Source organism: Hemiscyllium ocellatum, chromosome 21 (assembly GCF_020745735.1).
Source record: "Hemiscyllium ocellatum isolate sHemOce1 chromosome 21, sHemOce1.pat.X.cur, whole genome shotgun sequence".
Classification (NCBI taxonomy): domain Eukaryota; kingdom Metazoa; phylum Chordata; class Chondrichthyes; order Orectolobiformes; family Hemiscylliidae; genus Hemiscyllium; species Hemiscyllium ocellatum.
This window is the reverse complement of record NC_083421.1, coordinates 52,194,326-52,217,582: the sequence shown is the minus strand read 5'-3', so window position 1 is coordinate 52,217,582 and position 23,257 is coordinate 52,194,326. Positions and strand designations below refer to the sequence as shown.

The window sequence follows — 23,257 nt, the reverse complement described above, 5'->3', positions numbered from 1 at the left end:
GCTTATACTTATGAACATCATCCATTCCCAGAAGTTTTCTGGAGAATCCAAATTTATTTGTGTGTTCCAAACTTCCTGCACTGACATGTGTCCTTCATATTATCAGAGCTCAGGTCAACAAGTCACAATACAATTAAATATGCATCTGATATTGTTGTGTATTTTAGGGATGAGATTCCAAATTCAACAAGACCAGATGTTGCAAGGTTTAATCAAAACCTAATAGTCCTAATTTATCATTGTGATATTTGAAATAACTCCATGAAGGCCGGTATCCCATCACCAAGTCACCCTTCATTTACATGTGCATAGTACATGACACTAACTCAGCTGGAACAATGCCAGCTCCCTCAGAACACACAGAAACCCTGACACTCCTTATTTTTTTCTTTTTTTTGTTTTTTCCTTTTTAAAATTTGTTTCCCACATTACCACCTAATTGCGGTAGTGCTTATATTTTCCCCAGCACCCATGCTGTGTGTGTGCAGGCATGAGACACAGCGAGAGACACAAAATGTATAATTCTTTATTCAGTTTCCACCACCAGGAAGAAAGGAAATACCCAAGTTGCCAGTGATAAACAGTGCCCTTCTTAGAGGGCAATGCTGACACTTCTGCTTATATCTGTCAACCAAGGTTCCCTGACTGGATGAGATTAACAGCCCCAATCAGAGAACTCATATTCTATGAGATTCACCTGGCTAACATTGTTCCAACCACTACATTCCATCCCCTCCATGTCCCGGGACGTAGACCCATTCCTTCTCCTGTAGCTTCTCTTGGAGTGTTTTTGCAACAGATCTGGTTCCTCTGATTTTTCCTCAGATACTGTTGGCATGTCTCAGACTGTGGAGGATCTCAGCTGAAACTCATCATCTTCTTCAGGCAGTAACAGCATCAAGGCTGAGACATTTCCCAATTCATCTCATCTCAGAGTTTTTTTAGATTAGACTTACAGTGTGGAAACAGGCCCTTCGGCCCAACAAGTCCACACCGACCCGCCGAAGCGCAACCCACCCATACCCCTACATTTACCCCTTACCTAACACTATGGGCAATTTAGTTTGGCCAATTCACCTGACCCGCACATCTTTGTGACTGTGGGAGGAAACCGGAGCACCCGGAGGAAACCCACACAGACACGGGGAGAACGTGCAAACTCCACACAGTCAGTCGCCTGAGTCGGGAATTGAACCCGGGTCTACAGGCGCTATGAGGCAGCAGTGCTAACCACTGTGCCACCGTGCCGCCCACGGTTTTCTTCAGAGCTCGACAGAAGGGGACAACTGCGGGTTCTGACAGGCTTACCAGATATTCTGAGGGGCTGGGTACGTTTTGCTCCTGACCAATTACAGCTTACGTGTGATCCACGTGCTTGTTTAGGATTGTCTTACTTACTCAAACTTATATATGTCATAGGACCTGACCTCAATGAAGGCCGGTATCCCATCACCAAGTCACCCTTCATTTACATGTGCATAGTACATGACACTAACTCAGCTGGAACAATGCCAGCTCCCTCAGAACACACGGAAACCCTGACACTCCTCCTTATTTTTTTCTTTTTTTTGTTTTTTCCTTTTTAAAATTTGTTTCAATCATGCACTTTACCCACGCAGAGCCAATCTGGTGGTTTCGACACCAAACTTTGTCCATTGAAGCAAACTGCATCTCTTGCTTAGAGGAGTCTTGTATCCGGCATTGGCATTCCTGATGCCTTTCCATCCTCTCCTTCAGATCTGGAAACATCATATTTAACCGGGTGCAGGCTCTTCTCCCAGTTAACAACTCTGCCGGAGGTGACCCAGTTTGGTATCAAGTGAAGCTGTCAACTGCTTCTTTAGCAAAAACAGTTCTGAAGAAGGGTCACTGGACCCAAAATGTTAACCCTGATTATCTTCATGGATGCTACCAAAACTGCTTAGCTTATCCAGCAACGTCTGTTTTTATTTCTGATTTACAGCATCTGCAGTTCTTTCAGTTTTTATTCGACAGTTTCTTTAAGCCTGCCTTCAAAGCTTGGACTGCTCTTTCCATCAAACCACTGGACGATGGACAGTATGGAGCTGTCCTTACATGCTGAATGCCATTCGACTTTAGGAAATACTCAAATTCCTTGCTGGTAAATGATGGTCCTTTGGCTGTGATTAACACCTCTGGGAGTTTGTGTTTCGCAAAAAATACTCAACTTTTCAATTGTCATCCCCATGTTTGACATATGAACTCTATGTATGTCCAACCACCTTGAATGGGCATCCACAACAGCTGAAAACATACAACTTTTTAAAAGGACTGGCTTAGTCAAAGTGTAACTGAGTTCAGGGATTACCCAGTGATAGCCACGAATGTGGGGGATCTGCTGGCTGTAATTTCTGTTCACTCTCCGCACTGTCCCATCAACATGGCGATGTTCACATCCGATCCTGGCCGCCAGACATAATATCTTCATTTTGAAAAACCTGGTGGAGTTCAGCCAGTATCTGGTGACCTTTGCTTGGAGAATCACTCTTGCTCCCCATGATAATATACTATCCTCAATGCTGATCTGATCTCATCAGGTCCAGAAAGATTTCAATTCTGGCTGTGATGGCCATTCTGTTTCCTCCATCACCACTAACTGTTTTAGTTTAGCCAGCACAGAATCTTTTGGTGTCCACTGTCTGATATTGTCAGCAGTGACCGAGAGGGTATCCAGGAAGTTTAAAATCAGACAGACTCTTCCAGAGTCACCTAGCTTGGCACCTATCTGTGGGCAGGAGATTGTCATTTGGCAAGGAAAAATAATTTAAAAGGCAGAAGCCAGCTACTGCTGGGCTTGCTGTTGCCTTTGGAAATGAATGGGCTGAAAGAGCAGAGGTACCAGTGGTGATTTGTGCAGTTGTCCATTGCAGCAACATGTTTTTTGATGCTTTCCTTTAGGTCCCTCCAGTGAGCAGAAGGGTTTCAGTGAATCAGATCAAGTTAACATGGTCAGAGGTGGCCTCTCAAACATTTTTCGTCCAAATATCAACCTCCAATCTCTAGCGATCAAAACTCTGAACCACAGAATGAGCAACTGAGCACATTTATATAACTTTTTCAGACTGCAGTGATGAACACTAATGAGTCCCTGTTGCACTCACCACAGCTATGTTCAAATATGTCCCAGAAGCACCTTGTTCTGTGTGCTGGCCATTTGAAAACTAACTTGCTCCCATATGCCTAATGATCTTTAAAATGAGGTCATCAAGCAATTAACTGGAAACATGTGAGTTACCAGCACTCCGGTTGGCATTTTCTTTGAAAATTTAATCAATCACTTAGACATTAGGAACCAGTGATATCTCACAAGTGTGCAATTTTCCAAGTCCATCTCCAATCACAGGCAAATGAAAATTCAGCCCGTGAAAGGGTTTGAGTGGGCAAATGAGGAGAAAATATTTCCATTTGTGAAGAATCCAAAACTAGCTGTCACAAATACATTACTCAGAAAGAATTTCTTTACCTTTCAAGTGATTATAAATTTTAAGTTCTTTCACAGGAGAATTCTGAGATGCCAAGAGATCTAGGTGTTCTAGTGCATGAGTCATAAAAGTTATACAGGTACAAGCATGAAATCAAGAAGCTAATGGGATGCCATCTTTAATTACGAGAGGAATTGAACACAAAAGTAAGGATACTGTGGTTTAGTTATGCAGTGCATTTGTGAGAACACATCTCAAATACTGTGGGCAAGTTTCATTTCCTTATTCAAGGAAGAATATAAATATGTTGGAGACGGTTCAGAAAAGGTTTACTGGAGCGGCACCTGGACTGAGTGAGTTACCTCATAAGGATCAGTTAACTCAGTTGGCTGGATTGTTGATTTGTGATGCAGCGTGTTACTAGCAGCATGGGTTCAATTCCCACACAGGCTGGAATTACCATGCAGGAGTCTCCTCAACCTCTCCTATTGCTTGAGGTGCGGTGACCTTCAGTATAAACCACTACTAATTGGTTTTTCTCTACTGAGACAGCAGTCATATGGTTTGCTCAACTATGGAGACATGATGTTATATGGTTTGCTTGACTATGGAAACATGATATTATAAGAGTGAATGAGCCTGATTTCACTGTAGTTCTGGAGAGTAAGGGGAGACTATTTGAAGTACATAAAATCCTGAATGGTCTTGAGAAAGTGGACATGGAAATGATATTTCCTCTTGTGGGTGAGTCAGAAATTAGGAGAAATTATTTTGCTCAAAGTGTTTTTCCTCAGCAGACTGTGGAGGTGGGTTAATTGATTTTTTTTTTAGGCAGTGGTAAATGGATTTTAGTTCAGCAAGGAAAGCAAAGTTTATCAGGCTTGGATGAGAATGTGAAATTTGAAACACACAGATAAGCCTTGATCCTTTTTAAATGGTGGCGCAGGGACAAGGGGCCATGGAGTCTCCTTCTGCTCCTAAGTTATTTGCTCGTATGAGTGCACTCCTGGCTGTGCCAGCATTTGTTGCCCATACCCAATTACCTTTGAGAAGGTATTGGCAAGCTACCTTCTTGAACACCTGCAATCCATTTGGTGTAGGTACTCCACAGTAGGAAGGGAGCTCCAGAATTTTGACACTTCAACAGCGAAGGAACAACAATACAGTCTCAAGTCGCGATGGTCTGTAGCTTGGAAAACCATCTAAAAATGCTGATGCTGCCATGCATCTATAATGATCATCCTCCTATGTAGTGGGGGTCATTGATTTGGAAGGTATTATCCACGGAGCATTGGTGAGTTGCTCCAGTGCAAATTGTAGATGATACACTCTGCTTCCACCATGAATCAGTAGTGGAAGGGATGATATTGAATGAATAGAGTGCTAGTCAAATGGGTTGCTTTGTCCTGGATGCTGTAAAGGCTCATAGGTGTTGCTGGAGCTGCACCCATGCAGGCATGTGAATAGTATTCCATTATCACTTTGTATTTGTGCCTTGTAGATGACTGACATCTTTGGGAAGTCAGGAGGAGAATTCCCAGTCTCTGACTTGTTCTTGTACCGACCGGATATATAAGGCTGGTTCAGTCCAGTTTCTGGTTAATGGTAATACCCAGGAGTTGATGGTGGGGGATTCAGCAATAGCAAAGCCATTTAATGTCAAGATGAGGTGGTGACTTAAGGATCATTAAAGGAAAGGAAATTACTTTTAGCAAATAAAAGGGATATAATGACTTTAATGTCTGTAAATTTTATGAATCACCTTTAATCTCATAATGGACAGATGGCAGTAGATAGATTGAGGGGAAACTACTCCACAACACAAAGGAAGGGAAGTGATGAAAATGCTAATAAGTCTCAAAACACTTGCCGAGGAATGAAGGAAATGCTACAGGTAGGTGGAAATCTACTTTTGAACACAAAGACATCAGTGCCTTGGAATTGGTACTGTTGGGGTCGTGAATTGTCACAAGAATGATACAGGTGATATTGAATGCATTCTGGGGAAGAACTGATTAACTGTATAAAGGATACATTCTTTGTCGAAGTGCCAACTGGAAACATGTTGGCACACAAGGAGCTGTGAATCCTGTAATGATTTGGTATTTTCTATAATCATGTGATAATTGGAATCTGAGTAACTGATATGATTGAAGCTTGTATAAATTTGTAAACTATAAGACCATAAGAAATAGGAACAGGAGTAAGCCATTCAGCCCCTTGAGCCTGCTCCACCATTCAATACGATCATGGCTGATCCGACATTCTTCATGTCCACTTTCTTGCCTTTTCCCCAAAACTCTTGGTTCTATACTGATCAAGAATCTACCTCAATTTGAAATATATACAAGGACTCGACTCCCACAGCTCTCTATGGTGAGAAGTTGCAAAGACTCATAACCTTCTGAGAGAAGAAATTCCTCCTCATGTCAGTCTTAAATTGGTGTCCCTTTATTCTAGTATTATGCCCTCTGGTCCAAGACTCTCCCATGGGGAGGGGGGGAGGGGGTGTACATCGTCTCAGCATTTAGCCTGTCAAGCCCCTGAAGAATCCTGTTTGTTTCAATAGGATCAATAATACTTCTAAAGACAATGAGTACAGTCCAAACCTGTTCAATCTTTGCTCATATGACAATCCCTCCATTCCAGGAAATCTTCTCTGAACTGCCTCCAGTGAATAGCTTTCCTTAATTAAGGAGACCAAAACTGCTTATAGTACTCCAGACTTGGTCTCATCACCGCCTTGTACAAATGTAGTTAAGACTTCCCTACTTTTATCGGAGAAAGTGAGTCTCCCATCCACAGCCTCCACCCTCATAGTCCGAGAACCCTGCAACGCCCGATTCCACCTCCTATCCAAAATTCACAACTCTGACTGCCCCGGTCAACCCAGTGTCTCAACCTGCTCCTGCTCCACTGAACTTATCTCCGCATACCTTGACACTGTCCTTAGTCCAGGAACTCCTCACCTATGTTTGGGACACCACCCACACCCTCCACTTCGATAACCTTTGTTTCCCCTGCCTCCAATGCCTTATCTTCATCATGGTCATCCAGTTCCTGTACACATCTATCCGCCATGACGGCGGTCTCCAAACCCTCCATTTCTTCTTTTCATGCCGACCCAACCAGTAACCTTCCACTGACACTCTCATTCGACTGGCTGAACTGGTCCCCACCCTTAATAATATCTCCTTCCAATCCTCCCACTTCCTCTAGACCAAAGGGGTAGCCATGGGCACCCACATAAGTCCCAACTATGCCTGTCTCTTCATTGGGTCTGTGGAACAGTCCATCTCCTGCAGCTACACCGGCGCCATTCCCCTTTTCCTTCTCTACATCGATGACTGTATCGGCACTATCTCGTGCTCCCATGAGGAACTTGAACAGTTCATCAACTTTACATACCCCTTCCAGCCCGACCTCAAGTTTACCTGCACCATCTCAGACACCTCCCTCCTCTTCCAGGACCTCTCCATCTCCACGTCCGGTGACTGACTCAACCCAGGCATCCACTTCAAATTCACCAACTCCCACAGCTACCCGGATTACACCTTCTCCCACCCTGCTTCCTGTAAAAACACCAACCCTAATTCCCAATTCCTCTGCCTCCACTGCATCTGTTCCCAAGAGGACCAATTCCACCATAGAATGTCCCAGATAGCCTCCTTCAAAGACTGCAATTTCCCCTCTCTCATGGTCGACGATGCCCTCCAGTGCATCTCCTCCACTGCCTGCACCTCCACCCTTGAACCACACTCTTCCAATTACAACAAGGACAGAGCCCTCTGGGTCTTCACCTTCCATCCCCCCAACCATCCGCCATTTCCTCCACCCACAAACAGACCCCACCACCAGAGATATATTTCCCTCCCCACCCCATTTGCATTTCAGAGAGACTATTTCCTCTACAACTCCCTTGTTAGGTCCATGTTGCCTCCCTCCCCCACCCCCAACCAACCCAACCTCCCCGCCACAAAAAGAAGTGCAAAACCTGTGCCCACATTTCCGCCCAAGGTCCCAAAGGATCCTTTACACCCGATGTGGTCTCCTCTACATTGGGGAAATAGCGTGCCAACTTGAGGATTGTTTCAGAGAACATCTCTGGGACACGTGCACTAACCAACCCCACCGGCCTGTGACTGAACACTTTAACTCCCCCTCCCACTCCACCAAGGACATGAAGGTCCTGGGCCTCCTCCATCGCCAAACCCTAACCACTTGACGCCAGGGAAGATGAGGGAAGAATGCCTGATTTTCCGACTTGTGACCCTCCAACTGCACGGGAACAATGTGGATTTCACCAGTTTCTCCGTTTCCTCTCCCCCCACTTTATCCCAGTCCTAACTTGACACCGCCAACTTGAACTGTCCTACCTTTCCATCTTCCTTCCCACCTATCTGGTCCAACCTTCCTCTCACTCATCACTTTCACCCCCACCTTTATCTACCTATCGCATGCCCAGCTACCTTCCTTCCAGCCCCAGCTCCCTCCCAGTTATCTCCCAGCCCCCTTGGCCCAGAGGCCTTATTCCTGATGAAGGGCTCATGCTCAAAACATCAATTCTCCTGCTCCTCAGATACTGCCTGGCAGGCTGTGCTTTTCCAGCACCACACTCTTCTTCCCTATATTTATACTCAAATTCATTTGAAATAAGAGCCAATATTCCTGAATTCCTGTTCCTTGGATGCTGCCTGACCTGCTGTGCTTTGACCAGCAACACATTTTCAGCTCCAATATTCCATTAGCCTTCCTTATTACCTCCTATACCTGCGTGCAAGCTTTTGGTGTCCCTTTGTGCTGCACATTTCTGCACTGTCTGTCTATTTAAATAATATTCTGTTCTTTTTGTTCTCCCTTCCAAAATAAGCAACTTTGCACTTTTCCACATTATATTTTATTTGCTAACTTTTTGCCCATTTACTTAACCTGTCAATTCTCTCTATGACACAAAGGTTGGTGCTGATGACACAAAGGTCAGTGGTGTTGTATATAGCATTGAGGGCTGTTGCAGGCTACAACATGACATTGACAGAATGCAGAGCTGGGCTGAGAAGTGGCAGATGGAGTTCAACTTGGATATTTATTTTGAAAGTGATTTATTTTGGAAGGTCGAGTTTGAATGCTAAATACAGGATTAAAGACAGCATTCTTGGCAGTGTGGAGGATCAGCGGGATCTTGGGGTCCATGTACATAGATCCCTCAAAGTTGCCACCCAAGTTGATAGGGTTGTTAAGAAGGTGTATGGTGTTTTGGCTTTCATTAACAGGGGGATTGAGTTTAAGAGCTGTGAAGTTTTGCTCACCCTGGTGAGACCACACTTGAAATATTGTGTCCAGTTCTGGTCGCCTCATTATAGGAAGGCTGTGGATGCTTTAGAGAGGGTGCAGAGGAGATTTACCAAAATGCTGCTTGGATTGGAGGACTTGTCTTCTGAAGAGAGATTGAGTGAGCTTGGGCTTTTTGTATCGAAGAAAAGAAGGAAGAGAGATGATTTGATAGAGATGTACAAGGTAATTTGTGGTATAGATAGATAGCTAGAGACTTTCCCCAGGGCAGAAATGGCTGTCATGAGCGGTCATAATTTTAAGGTGAGTGGAGGAAGGTATAGGGTGATGTCAGAGGTAGGTTCTTCATGCAGAGACTGGTGAGTGCATGGAAATACAGCGGTGATAGTAGAGTCGGAGACATTTGGGACTTTTAAGCAACTGTTGGACAAGCACGTGGATGGCAGTAAATTGAGGAGTGTGTGAGTTAGGTTGATTTTAGATTAAGATAAATGCTTGGCACAACATCATAGGCCGAAGGGCCTGTATTGTGCTGTACTGTTCTATGTTCTATCAACTATTTGTACCCTTGTCACAATGACAGGTTTCAAAAAGAGGAAATGCATGTCTCCTCCAAGTGTTTGATTACATTTCTTTTTCTGACCATGAGGGTAGTCAATTGCCAAGGTGAGCTGGTTACAAGGCCTCCCTCATCCCCTGGGATTTAAACATAATTGTTTGCTTATGTTTAAAGCCATTCGGCCCTCACCCCACATTTGGTCTATTCCCCACATTCCCCACTTCCGCAAACTCATGCTAACCCATGTTCCCAATGACTCATTATAGACTTCATGTCAATTCATGCCAACCCATGACCACCATCCATCACATTTTGGCCTTTTATACTCTCCATACCAACTCTCACATTTCTATATGCAGATCTCATGTTGAGAGTAATATCTTTTAAGGCCTTCACTATATAAAAAAGCAATTCTTTTCATGAAAACCCTGTCAGTACACTTAAATCCTTCAATCATATAATTCCTTATCAAAACAAGTAGTTAAGTTCATAAACCATAGCAAAGACAGCTAATTATTCAGTAATCTCCTTAAACTGTCAACCTGTGAATTAACAATCACCTATTGTGACAGGTTGTGCAAAGCAGTTAAGAACTAAAACTGCTATAAGTATAGGATTATGCTAATAAAGACCCAGTGGCTTTCTTTTTTATATATAATAGTATGAATTTTTCAACTCTTGGACAGAGAGAGACTTTGTTTTCTCCTTTTGTAAAAGGCTGGCAAATGACAACTTCAAACTTTTACATCATTATTCACTCTTTGGAAACATTTATGATTAGGCTGAAGATTCATAACTCTCACACTGCAGGATAAGAGCCTTGCTGCAGCATTTGAAGGTAGGAAACAGGGTGGTGGTGGAGGTTTGTTTTTCAAACTGGAAGCCTATGACCAGCAGTTGCCACAAGCATCAGTGTTGAGTCCACCACTGTTTGTCATTTATATCAATGATTTTGATATGAGTATAGGTGGTATGGTAATTGCTGATGACATTAAAATTGATGGTGTAGCGGACATTGAAGAAGATTATCTCTGATTACAACAGGATCTTGATCAGATGGGCCGACGAGTGACAGATAGAGTTTAATTTATGTGAGGTATTGTACTTTGGTATGAAAAATTAGGGTAGGACTTATATTCTTAATAGTAGGGTCCTGGGGAGTGTCGTCAAACAAAAAAACCTTGGGGTGCAGGTGCAAAGTCCCTTGAAAGAGGAGTTGCAGGGTTGACAGGGTAGTGAAAAAGGAATTTCATACGCTTGCCTTTATTGGTCAGTGCATTGAGTATAAGTGTTGGGATGTCATGTTGCAACTGTACAAGACATTGATTAGGCAACATTTGGAATACTGTGTTCAATTCTGATCTCCCTGCTATAGGAAGGATGTTGTTAAACTTGATAGGGTTCAGAAAAGATTCACCATGATGTTTCTGGGGTTGGAGGGTCTGAGCTATAGGGAGAGGCTGAATAGGCTGGGGCTACTCTGGAGTATGGGAGGCTGAGGGATGATTTTATAAAAGTTTATAAAATCATGAGCGGCATGGATAGGGTGAACAGCCAAAGTCTTTTTTCCAAGGGTAGGGGAGTCCAAAACTAGAAGGTATAGGTTGAAGGTGAGAAGGAAAAGATGTAAAAGAGACCTAAGGGGCAAAGTTTTCACACAGAGGGTGGTGCATGTATGGAATAAGCTGCCAGAGGAAGTGGCGGAAGCATCTGGATGGGTACAGGAATAGGAAGGTTTAGAGGGTTATGGGTCAAATGCTGGCAAAAGGAGTCCAGATTAATTTAGGATATCTGGTTGGCATGGATGAGTTGGACTGAAGGGTCGGCTTCCATATGATTCTGACTCTCTGTGATGACCCACTGTATCATTAACATCTGGGCAGATATTGAGAAATTCATTTTGATTGCATTTGCTAGTTGATGTACAGTTGAGGTTTAATCATAGAATATTTTCCATGTTTACTTCATGTAAAGAAGTAAGTGGACAAGTAGATTGTATTACTGTTCTAACTTGTATAATAATTTTCCTGGTACATTCCCTGGATCTAAATTTTTGTCTACATTATAAAAGGGCAACAATCACTAACCAGAATAGAGCATAATTTTGTGGTCTCATCCAGTACCATACAAAATTGGCAATCTGGTCTGGGATCTTTAATCCCATTCCTCTCTCATCGCCAGCCCCTGCCCGAGCAAAAAATGATTCTTTCAAATATAGGGCAGGGCTTTTGGGTCTAGAGTCCATCCACCAGTTTGGAGTCTCCATGATTGTGTGAAAATCCAGGCAATAAAGGAATTTTGTAAATATAAAATTGCATGTAACCTGCTTACAGTGAATGGGTTTCATATTTTAACTCCTCGCCTACCTGTTGTGGAAGGGTGATGATCTAGGCTTCTGTGATCAGAAGAAAAAAAACATTTATCATGCCTATTTGAATGGTAGCAACTTCACCCTATCAACTGTATTCAAGACTTTTTTTGAACCAATTGGATGTAATTTTATAATTCTGATTTACAAGATTCTTTTGAGTCACAATACTTTGTTTCATCTGCAATGCCTTCTGGATGATTTGAGGGTTTTATTTTACAAAATGGAACAGTTTTAATAAGTTACCTGTACATTCTTTAGCAAAAAACAACTGCTAGAAAAAGTTATTCAGAAATATAGATACAGCTATATGTTTAAACACCTCCGTTCAGATTTCTGTGGAGTCAGAGGAACTTTACAAATGAACCTGTTGCAGAAGTCCTACCCCTATTTTCAAATCGATTTTTTCTCTCTATTAAGGGAAAGGTGAGAGAAAAATGAGACTTACAGTAAGAGAATCCCTAACTCTGTAAGGCCATTTAAACTTGGTGCTGAATTCAAATAAACCCAATTTTGGCTATTCAAGCATCTTAATTTGCAATATGGGAGTCACAAATTCATGGTGCAGATTTTGTGCTCCTGAAAGGTGGATAATATCTGTTCTATGAAATATTTTAAATCTCCTATGCCTTACATTGGAGTTGAAATGTCCTGCCATGGAGAAGCGGGATACTATAGACATATTTAAGATTGAACTCTCAAATTGAAATTGGGAGTCCAATTTCACAAGAGCTGGTGCCACATGGTGGTCTTGATGGCAGCTCTCCTACCTCAGACTTTCTAAAAGTTGAACTCCATTGCTCAGCTCTGCTGCCTGTCAGACAGATTGTCCATTTGATTGGCTGTTGACAGAAGGGGGACATCCAGGATGCACATAAGGTCTTGCTTTTAAGATAAGCAATGCTCCATACTCTTGATCTTGCAAATTTATTCAGGTATCTTTGGCATAATTTGCATTCTGTTCTAAATATTAAAGCTATAGATTCAAGTCTTCAATGGATTCCAGTTACAGCTGCTAAGAGTCAGTAATGTTGGGCAAATTTAATTTGAGTATCATAGTATTAGAACAGAAGTTCTAAATCTAGTGAATGACTTTTTAAAAAAGGTATTCGCAGGATGAGTGTCAATGGCTAGGCCAGCATTTATTGCCCTTCCCAATTGCCCAGAGGGCAGTTACAAATCAATCATATCACTCTGTGTCTGGAGTCACATGTAGGCCAGACCAGGTAAGGATGGCAATTTCCTTTCCTAAATTACATTAGTGCACCAGGTGGCTTTTCCTGACAATCGTGGTCATCATTAGACCCTTAATTCCAAATTTTAATTTAATTCAAATTCCATCATCTGCCATGGCAGGATTTGAACCAGGTCCCCAGAACATTACCTGGATGTTTGGGTTAACTGTCTAGTAATAATACATAGATCATTGGCTACCCGACATTGAAATGATAATTATTAAAATGAGCATTCTTTTCAATTTTAATGAATGAATAATTACAAGACCACAGACTTCAGGATAATCATGATTAATATTGCTTTATAACTGGAAAATTAATTTTAGCTAATGAAGGGGCACAGTGGAATTTGCAGCATTAGTTTGTTACTTTGTATAACTGATTAAGTGCCATTTTCAAAATATGTTGTTGCTGGTTTGTCTGTGTTGGAAAAGAAAGAATTGTCATCATCACACACTCAGTATATCCCAAACATCTTTCAATTGTGAAGTGAAGTATTGTTTTGCATAGGCAAATGCAACAGCATATTTGTGTTCAAGGTCCCACAAACATAAGTGAATGAATAAGTGAATGTGGGCGGCACGTTGGCACAGTGGATAGCACTGCTGTCTCACAGTGCCTGAGACCCGGGTTCAATTCCCGACTCAGGCGACTGACTGTGTGGAGTTTGCACATTCTCCCCGTGTCTGCGTGGGTTTCCTCCGGGTGCTCCGGTTTCCTCCCACAATCCAAAGATGTGTGGGTCAGGTGAATTGGCCATGCTAAATTGCCCATAGTGTTAGGTAAGGGGTAAATGTAGGGGTATAAATGTAGGGGTATGGGTGTGTTGCGCTTCGGCGGGTCGGTGTGGACTTGTTGGGCCGAAGGGCCTGTTTCCACACTGTAATTAATCTAATCTAATAAATATATAGAGTATTTGTTTTTTGAAGTGTTGGTTGAAAGGAAAACATTGCTCAAGACTCAGGAAGAAGGTCTTGTTTTTTCTTGGTTTGGCTACAGGATCTTGTGCACCAGGGTGGGGGAGGGAGCGCAGGCAGGCATGCAAACCTTCTGGTTAACATCTCAACAGATAGACAGTACCTTTTGACAATATAACACTTGCTCAGTACTAGACAACAATTCGTCTGATTCAGTAACAGTGTTACCAATTGCATGTAGCTATTGTTTCACCTTACAGAACCTTGAGTGAACATTGAGCTTGCAAATATCTGTTTTAAATGATGCTTAAATTTCATTTTCTTCTTAAAGTAACTTAATTAAACTAATGCATACCAGTTACTCAAATGTTCTAAAATATGAAGCTTCAACCCCAAGAGACAAAGCCCAGAAACAAGCCCAGAATAGTATTGCATATTTGTTGAAATCTTGCTTTGTACAAAGTCAGCAATATTTGGACAGTGAATATAACTGGAAAACACATGAAAAGGTTGTGAATTTACAAGAAATGCGTATTTGAAATTCCAGATTACTTTGCCTCTAATGGACACAATTTCACAACCAAGTTCCTGGCTTTTTCAGTTTTCTATTTTACTGTGGAAGCAGAACTATAATCCTCTAAAATCACACCTTATGAAAATGCTTTCTCTGCACACACAACTAAAGAATGATGAATATTCCACTGCACGCCCAACAAACTTTTTGTAAATGGCAAGGATAGAGGACAGGTACAGCTGTATTAGTACAATTAATGAGGAGTAAGATAGGGCTGCAGCATGTAGAGTGACATCTACCACTTGAAATGGCTAAAGACTGCGTAGCTGATAATATAGTTATTAACCTTGCTGGCCCCAAGATTGTGCTGGAGATTTCAACTCCATTTTCCCATTGAACTTTCTATTAATCTGCTGTGTGTTCTCGTAATCCATGTGGGGATCAGTACTGGAGAATACTGAAGTCTGTGCAAACACAACACATTGATGAATTCACTTACCTGTGTTCAAGCAGTCAAAAGTCTATTGCTGAATTTCCTTGGACAGAGCTCAAATTTAGTTCAAGTTGATTGGTAAAATGGAAGTCATATATTATCCAGTTTTACTAAACCGCATTCTACCAATTAACAGTATCAATTAATTTTGTCATTTTAACTTTGCTTCAATGCAAACACAAGCATTCTTTATAGTTATGACGTTATGCAGTTAAGAAAAAAAGAATCAACCTTGTCCTGCTTGAATTTCAACTGCCTGTCATGAGGGCGGAATTCTTTGCCTTCCCCATGGCAAGTTTAGTGGCTGGGGAGAACCCTACCATCTTCCCAACCCCCCCAAATTAAGCCTGTAACAGGAAGGTTCATCAATGGCCTTCCCGCATGTTGCCAATTGAGACCTTGAATTGAGCAATTAATGCCCATTTAAGTGCATCAGCCCCCATGTGGTTTTACAAATCTGCAAGTCTAACCCCTGCTATATGTGTTCAAAGCAGAAATAAGCCAAAGACAGCAAGAAAGAGAAATTGGTGAAAGAGAACTGAAATCATAGAGCAAGAGGAGAAAAACCTTTGTGTTAGCTCACGCTGTGCTGGTTGATGACAATCACCATGGAGCAGATTCCCAGCTTGCTTTTAAATTTTTAAAATGTCATGAGTTTGATTTGTCCCCTTTCTAACTTTTGTTCCCTCATGTCTTTTAATTCTGAATCTACTTCTCGATGTATGTTCACATAAAGATAATTCTTGCAGATACCACAAGGCAAAATTGCTTATATTGTAGTAGAGACATTTTCCTCAACACAGAAAAACTAGGAGAGGCCAGTATTGGTTTAAAACAAAAAGCGTCCTCAAATCTACCAAATGTAAATGGATCACTTTTTTTGAAATTTGGCAGTATCTTGAAAATACTCTGCAAACTATCTAATAATGTCTTAAATGATGATGGTATATGGTCATGTGGGGTAGATTTTTGTTGTCAGGATCAGGCGGAATATCTTGGCAGGATAAGCTGCAATGCTGGTTCCAGCAATGAGTCTTTTTGAAAACCAATTGCCTCATTTTAAAACTTTAGCCCACCAATCTCCTTCATGCTGGTGATAAGCGAGGGAAATTGCCTCTTTATGTGTAAGGTCATAATGTATGTTTGTGGCAGAGGTTGATCACATATTTGTGAAATAAGGCCTGAATTTTGTAATAAAAAGTATTGGTAAAGCCACGAGTGCTCAACTGCATTAAAAAGTAAACTGGATGGCAAATTCTGACATCTGCATATGAAGATTAACTGTAGAAACAAGGAGTAGCCATGACCCTCTGAACGTTTTGCTACACAATACCTTACCCAGAGATGTAGCATTCTCACACAAACAACAGAGTGCATTTGTGATTGTTATCCACTAGATACTAGCACAAAAGAAAAATTTAGGATTTGTCCATTCAAATATAAGCAAAATAGTAGTGGCGCAATGAATCTTTAATTATTGTCAGAAAGTTGAATACTCCCATCGGGCTGTTCTCATTAGAGAGACAACTAGTGGTGTTTTAACCTGAGGTTTAACCTCACACTAGGGGAGATATTGAGAAGCTGTCACCTTTATGATGACCTCAGCCAGTAAGGAAATGAAACCTTACTGTTGGTATTACTCTGTATTGTAAACCAGCTGTCCAGCTAACTGAGCTAACCAACCACCAAACAATTTCTCAAGTGGGCAAAATTCACTTTTTCAAGTATGTCCATTTCTTTCAGTTTGTAGTTATTATTGGAAATATAAAAAGTATTTTTTAAAAAAATTTTTTAAATCTCTTGATCTCAATTTTCCTTATTCATGATAATCATCTAGTACCAGTTCTTTCCCATTGACCATAAAATCCAAACCATTGTATTATTACTAGTGACTTTATATAGATTTCATGATTGGGAACATAACTAGATTCTAATTATATCATGTGGGTATATTGAAGTCAAACGTATCCCTATTAAACTCCATTTCACCCTTGATATAATGTGCTAGTTCAATATTACTAATACAAAGGTTTAAACTCTTATAAAGACTTACCTGTTTGGAATAAATCCTGCATCATTTAGCATTTCAGCCTGTCCCAGATCTTGAGGGAATCCATGCATTACCCAGCCCCGAGTGGGACAGTCCAGTTTACTCAGACGTTGCGTCATACATTTTAAGACGATAACATCTGGAACTATATCCAAAATAAACAGAATTGTACAATCATTATGTAAGGTAGCCCTGGTCACATTTCTGAATTGTAATGAGACAAAAACAAGAATTTTGATAACTTTCCACTCTATCACTGTGGATTTGCTCAAAGTATCTTCCCTAGCTGGCAGTCATACTTTACAGAGTAGCTAAATGAATCAAAGATTTTTTGCAGCCTGTGCCGATTCAATACTCAGTATTGAGGTGATAGTTGACATGTAAACATGAATACTACATTCTTCTTAACCAATTTATAATCCTAGATTCTCTCATTTAGGACTGATGGCAAACGCTCTATTAATAGCTAAAAGATTCAAATATCATGAGGAATAATTTTCAGTATAGCGTAACCTTTTGATTTCTTCCCATTGCTAATTCATGCCAACTGTGCAATTACTGTGAAAGTAGTTTATTTCATTTAATGTTACATTGCTTGTACATACTTCTTTTTTGCCACTCTTTGCAATTCATGGATTTTAAAATATATTATCTTAAACATTTACCACATGATAGAAATTCACCATTTATTTATCAAAAGAATACAAAAGGAGTTTGGAACTACCTTTGCAATTTAAAGGTAAAAGAGTCTGAAAGATTTTTTTGTAATTCATTCACTGAGTGTGGGTGTCACTAGCCAGGCATGCATTTATTACACATCCCTTATTGCCCACAGGGCTATTAAAAGTCATTGCTGTGGGTATGAAGTCATATGTAGGCCAGAGAAGGTAAGGAAGGCAAATTTCATCCCCTGAAAGATATTACTGAACCGGATGGGGTTTCCCTTATAATCAGCACAGGTTTTATGGTCATCAGTAGACTCTAAATTCCAGATTTTTAATTGAATCCAAATTCAAACATCTGCCATGGCAGGATTCATACCCAGGTCTCCAGATCACTGTAATAATACAACTAGACTATTTCTTCCCCATTACAGACATGGGGATTAGATGAGTGGTATCTCAATGTGTTATGATTAGTTAGGTACCAACTCTGTCCTTGGAATTATTTGTTTTTTTTGTTTTATTGTTTTATTTTGATTATTGTTTTTTGATGGGAAATTAGAGGGAGCAAATCTAAGTCCGTATGAGTGTTTCCTTTCAAGTTTATCATCAACCTTTATGATTACATCCTATTCAAGTGTGACTCACTATGATAAATAACTCATACCGATATATCATACTTTATTTAAAGCCTAATTTATTTTCATTTGAACAAGGACCTAGAAATTAGATTTTTTGCATGTGCAAAATGTGTTCTTAAGGGGTCATATGGACATCTTTTCTTGCCACAAATATAACTCCATCATATTTTATTAGACACTTCCATTAGTATTGTATACAGATTTGTGACTATATATGCATGCTATATAACTTCCAAGCCCTTATCAACACCTGAGCAGCAAGAGGTACTGGAGGATGAATAACAGCATAAGCAACAAGAGTAGGGGAACAGTGTGTAGCTTTGTTCTCCACATTTATGAAAGGATATACTTGCATTGGACATGGTACCACAAAGATTCACTAGGTTATTCCCGTTGATGAAGGGGTCAATTTAGAACGAAAATGAGGAGACATTTCTTCAGCCAGAGAATGGTTGGCCTGTGGAATTCATTGCCACAGAGCGTAGTGGAGGCCAGGACTTTAAATGTCTTCAAGACACAGATTGATAAATTCTTAATCTCGCAAGGAATTAAGGGATACGGGGAGAGTGCGGGTAAGTGGTGTTGAAATGCCCATCAACCATGATTGAATGGTGGAGTGGACTTGATGGGCTGAATGGCCTTACTTCCACTCCTATTTCTCATGGTCTTATGAGGGTGTGTCCTTTGATAACAGGCTGAATAAATTAGACCAATATTCTCTGGAGCTCTGAAGAATGAGAGGCACCCCCATTGAGACATATACAATTCTAAAGGGGCTTGATAGGGGAGACTTTGAGAGACTGTTCCTATTAGTGGGGAATCTAAAACACAGACCTAAAATTGGGGACCAATTATTTAGGACTGAAATGAGAAGAAATTACTTCATTCAAAGGGTTGTGAATCTATGGAATACTCTACCCTGAAGAAGTGCAGATCCTTCATTCTTGAAATTTTAAGACTGGAAAAGCCTTTGGTTTCTATAACAATGTGGTAAGGTGAAGCTGATATCCAAGATGAATTATGGTTGTATTAAAAGGGGACTCTGGCTTAACAGGCCATATGGTCTACTCTTGCTCCTTTTTTTTTGTGTTTTTGTGAGGAAATGAGCAGCATTGGCCATCAGAGCTCCTGTTGTCAGATTTCTTAGAAAACAATTTCTCAACATGTGCTTCACATAAAATATTTTGTTTCCAATTTCAATAACCTATCAATCTTTATCATCATCACTCCCAACTACCACTATCCAAATTCCTTCGTTCAGTCCAACCTTGTAGGTCTTGTCCTCACTTCTCTAAAAATAGTAATGGTCAACACCTCAATTCTTTGCATAATATTGAACCGTGAAAAGTACAAATTATCCTTGAACAATCATGTAGTGTCTGTCTTATGCACACTTTTATATATTGTAGTGCTCCTTCAAAGTGTAAATCCAGTGGTTACAGCCTTCATGATAAGTAATCTCAAATACCTGTGGGCCTTGTGAGCCCAGCTGCTAATAGCAACATCTTAATGTGGACCAGGAGCAGTGTGATGTAGTTGACTAGATGACAGTTAGAGGTGGCAGGGAAATAGGCAACCTGTTGTCCTGAGAGAAGACAGCTAGTATCTCTTCCATGGAACAAATACCAGCCTTCAATAACAGTCTCAGAAATTCTACAGCTCTGCAGGAAAACATCCTCACTGCTGGCTCTTGTGGGCATTGTCTGAGCCTCGTGGGCTTCAATATGTGCTGGCATACAAGCAGTTAACTCAGTTCTATGGTCTGCACTCTATCATTCCACTTTTGGCAGATTTGGTCTCCAAGACATACATCAAGGATATAAAAAGCAACATTGAAATCAGCAATATATTCATAGTAAATTCAAAAAGAGGTTGCCTTGATGTGCATTAATACATGTTTGCATTTATAAGAACTTGTAGTATATGGGGCCTTTGACAACAGAAGGATGACAAGTGCTTCACAAAGTGTTTCACAAAGGTTTGTTTTCAAATTGTAGTCTCTGTAACTCCATCCCACAAAAGCTTTCCCTGTGAGACCAACCTCTGGCCTGGACTGCTCCATGATCTTAGCAGTCTGGAGCTTACCATTTCTGCTGCAGCTATTGTCACCCAAGAATTCCAAATCCCTGCATCCTGATCCAATGGGGGGCACAGTGGTGAATTCTCCACTGCTTGATTGATGTGTGACTTTAGATACCTTCCCCAAAGGAAGCAATGGAGGTCTCTCACTGCCACATCACCTGGCAGGTTAGACCGTTCCCACCTTCACAAGAGTTTAGCTCCTCTCTTCACAGATGCTGCCAAATTTGCTGTGCCTTTCCAATATTTTTATTTTAGATGCTGGGAATACTGCCCTGCCATGGGATCTTTTATCTCCATCTGAACAGGCAGACTGAGCTTCAATTTAACATTTAAACTGAAAGTCAGCCACAACAATAAAGCACTTCCTCAATTTTGCACCAAAGTGTCAGCCAAGATATGTGCTGAAATCCCGTGGAAGACTTGAATCCATAACAAGAGTGCTACCTCCGAGCCAAGCTGACATTGGCCCTTGTCGAAAAGCAGCTGGTGTGAAGGCTGCCAATAAAAACACATTTAAAGGTTAAAATAAATTCTAGCTTCCCAGTATCACTTGCATTTTAATTATAAAAATATCCACACGTACCATCAGCTATGTGAAAAAAAAATCACAAGCAATTAGATTGGTAAGTAGTGTTCCATATATACACTGGAGTACCATGGAATATGATTGTTCCATGTCAACTTAATGGTGACTCAACAGGAAACTGTGCTCATTCACGTTAAAAATAATCAACAAAAAGGGCCCTCAGGTTATTGCCAAAAAATGCTTAAACCAGAATTTTTGGTACTGCCTGCCATCTACTGGTGAGTGCTTTTAATAACGATATAATTACACATCAGCAGTTAGAGCAAAAAATTATTAAAGTAGTTTTATTATAATTAGTAGAAAGTTTGATAATAATGTGATTTATTATACTTCAAATGAGCAGGTTATATTTTAGATGCAAAATAGACCAACTGGAAAGGTAAATGTTTCCATCTGTGTGTTGTGATTTATGAACTATATACTATCATACTGAACAAAGGAGAGATTTAATTTTGAGTTTTTTGACATACTGTGTTTGTCAGTACTTTATCTCACAAAGGATAAATCTTGCATTGCGAAAGGAGAAGAGTAGTATTGAGAGAAAGACCAAGAGCAATCACACACACAAGACAGCATGGAAGATCAAATATAGTCAAGGAAAATAATTACATTAGCAATCAACCTGATCAACATTAATTTTAACCATTTTTCAATTTTACTTCATTAAATAAAATGCTATTTGAGTCTTTTTAAAAAGCCCTTAAATCTTTTGAATGTCTTTGTTGCCTTAAGACACCCCACGCAATCATTTCATACATAACAGAATTTTATAGCAATCATAGTGATGTACATCATTTGACTTCAATGCACGTCATTTCAACATATGGCGGGGGGAGCAGAAACTGAGTCCTGAGTTTTTTACTGGTCTTGTTGTACATGGGTATTGGCTGCTTCAATATTTGATACATATGGAGCAGGACACTGTTTTAAAATTCACTCATGGAATGTAGGGTGTTGCCCACCCTAGTTGCCCTTGAGAAGATGGTTTTAACCTTTTAAATGTGTTTTTATTGGCAGCATTCAAACCAGCTGCTTTTTGACATGGGCCAATGTCAGCTTGGCTCGGTGATAGCACTCTTGTTATGGATTCAAGTCTCCCACAGGATTTCAGCACTTATCTTCACTGACACTTTGGTTCAGAATTGAGTTGCTCTTGAGAAGATGAACTGCTGCAGTCTATTTCACCTAGGTACATCCATAATGCCATTAGTAAGGGAATTCCAGGATGTTAATCCAGTGACACCGAAGGAACAGTGGTATTTTCAAAGTCCAGATGGCGAGTGGCTTGGCAGGCACTTGCAAATAGTGGTGTTCCCATATCTCTGTTGCCCTTCTCCTTCTCGATGGTAGCGGTTGTGCATTTGGAAGGTGCTATTGAAGGACCCTTGATAAATTTCTGTAGTGCATCTCATAGGGAGTACACACTAATGCAACTGAGCTTCAGTGGCGGAGGAAGTGAATGTTTTTGAATGTTGCACCAATCAAGTCAGCTGCCTTGACCTGGATCAAGCCAAGATTCTTGAGATTTATTGGAGCTGCATTTATCCAAGCAGGTTGACAGTGTTCCACTGCACTCCTGAATTATATCATGTAGGTGGTAGACAGGCTTTGGGGAGTCATCAGGTGAGTTATCCTAGAGAGCATTTCTCAAAATGTTATATTTGTTGGCCTCTGCTGACTGCTTGAGTAGATAAAAAGACCCCATTGAGTATCTGACAGTTCAGTCTTACTTGCTTTTATTTGCTGCATTCGTAATGGTGCTGCTTTTGGTGAGACACCAACTGAGTTGATGTCTGAATTTCCGTTTCATGTCAGCCATCACATTTAGCTGGTTCCTCTTTGTTATCAGTTTCACAACCAACCAAAATCCAACCTCATGATTGTCTGTTGGGATTGGATTCGATTTCTGTAAGGCCTTTAACAAGGTGCTGCATAGGACACTGCTAAGTAAGATAAGTGTTAAAGGTAAGGTACTGACATGGACAGAGGATTGCCTTGTGCGCATAAGACACAGTGTAGGGATAAAGGGGCCTTTATCAGGTTGGCAGCCGGTGACTAGTGGAGTTCTACAAGGGTCAGCATTGGGATCACAAGTATTTGTGTTTTACATTAATGATCTGGACGAAAGAATTTAGGACCTTGTTGCTAAGTTTGCAGATGACACAAAATATGTGGAGCGATTAATAGTGTTGAGGAGACAGGGAGGCTGCAGAAGGATTTGGACAGGCTAACAGACAGGGCAAAGAAGTGGCAGATGGAATATGATGTGGGAAATTGTGAGGTTGTGCACTTTCATAGGAATAACAGAGGCATTGACATTTTTTTTAAATGGCAAAAAGCTTCGGAAATCTGAAGTACAAAGGACATTAGGAGTCCTAGTGCAGGATTCTCTTAAGGCTAATGTGCAGGTTCTGTTTT

At 40.7% G+C, this 23,257-nt stretch overlaps 1 protein-coding gene across 2 annotated transcripts in view; it reads right to left on the bottom strand.

The window, feature by feature from the left end:
- Positions 1-23,257, bottom strand: part of ak8 (adenylate kinase 8) — a 159,149-nt gene that overhangs the window by 45,465 nt on the left and 90,427 nt on the right. For both annotated transcript variants that reach the window (XM_060841099.1, XM_060841100.1), the window contains one exon: positions 16,872-17,013. In XM_060841099.1, the coding sequence (XP_060697082.1) occupies positions 16,872-17,013 (142 nt within the window). The remainder of the gene's footprint in view (positions 1-16,871; positions 17,014-23,257) is intronic.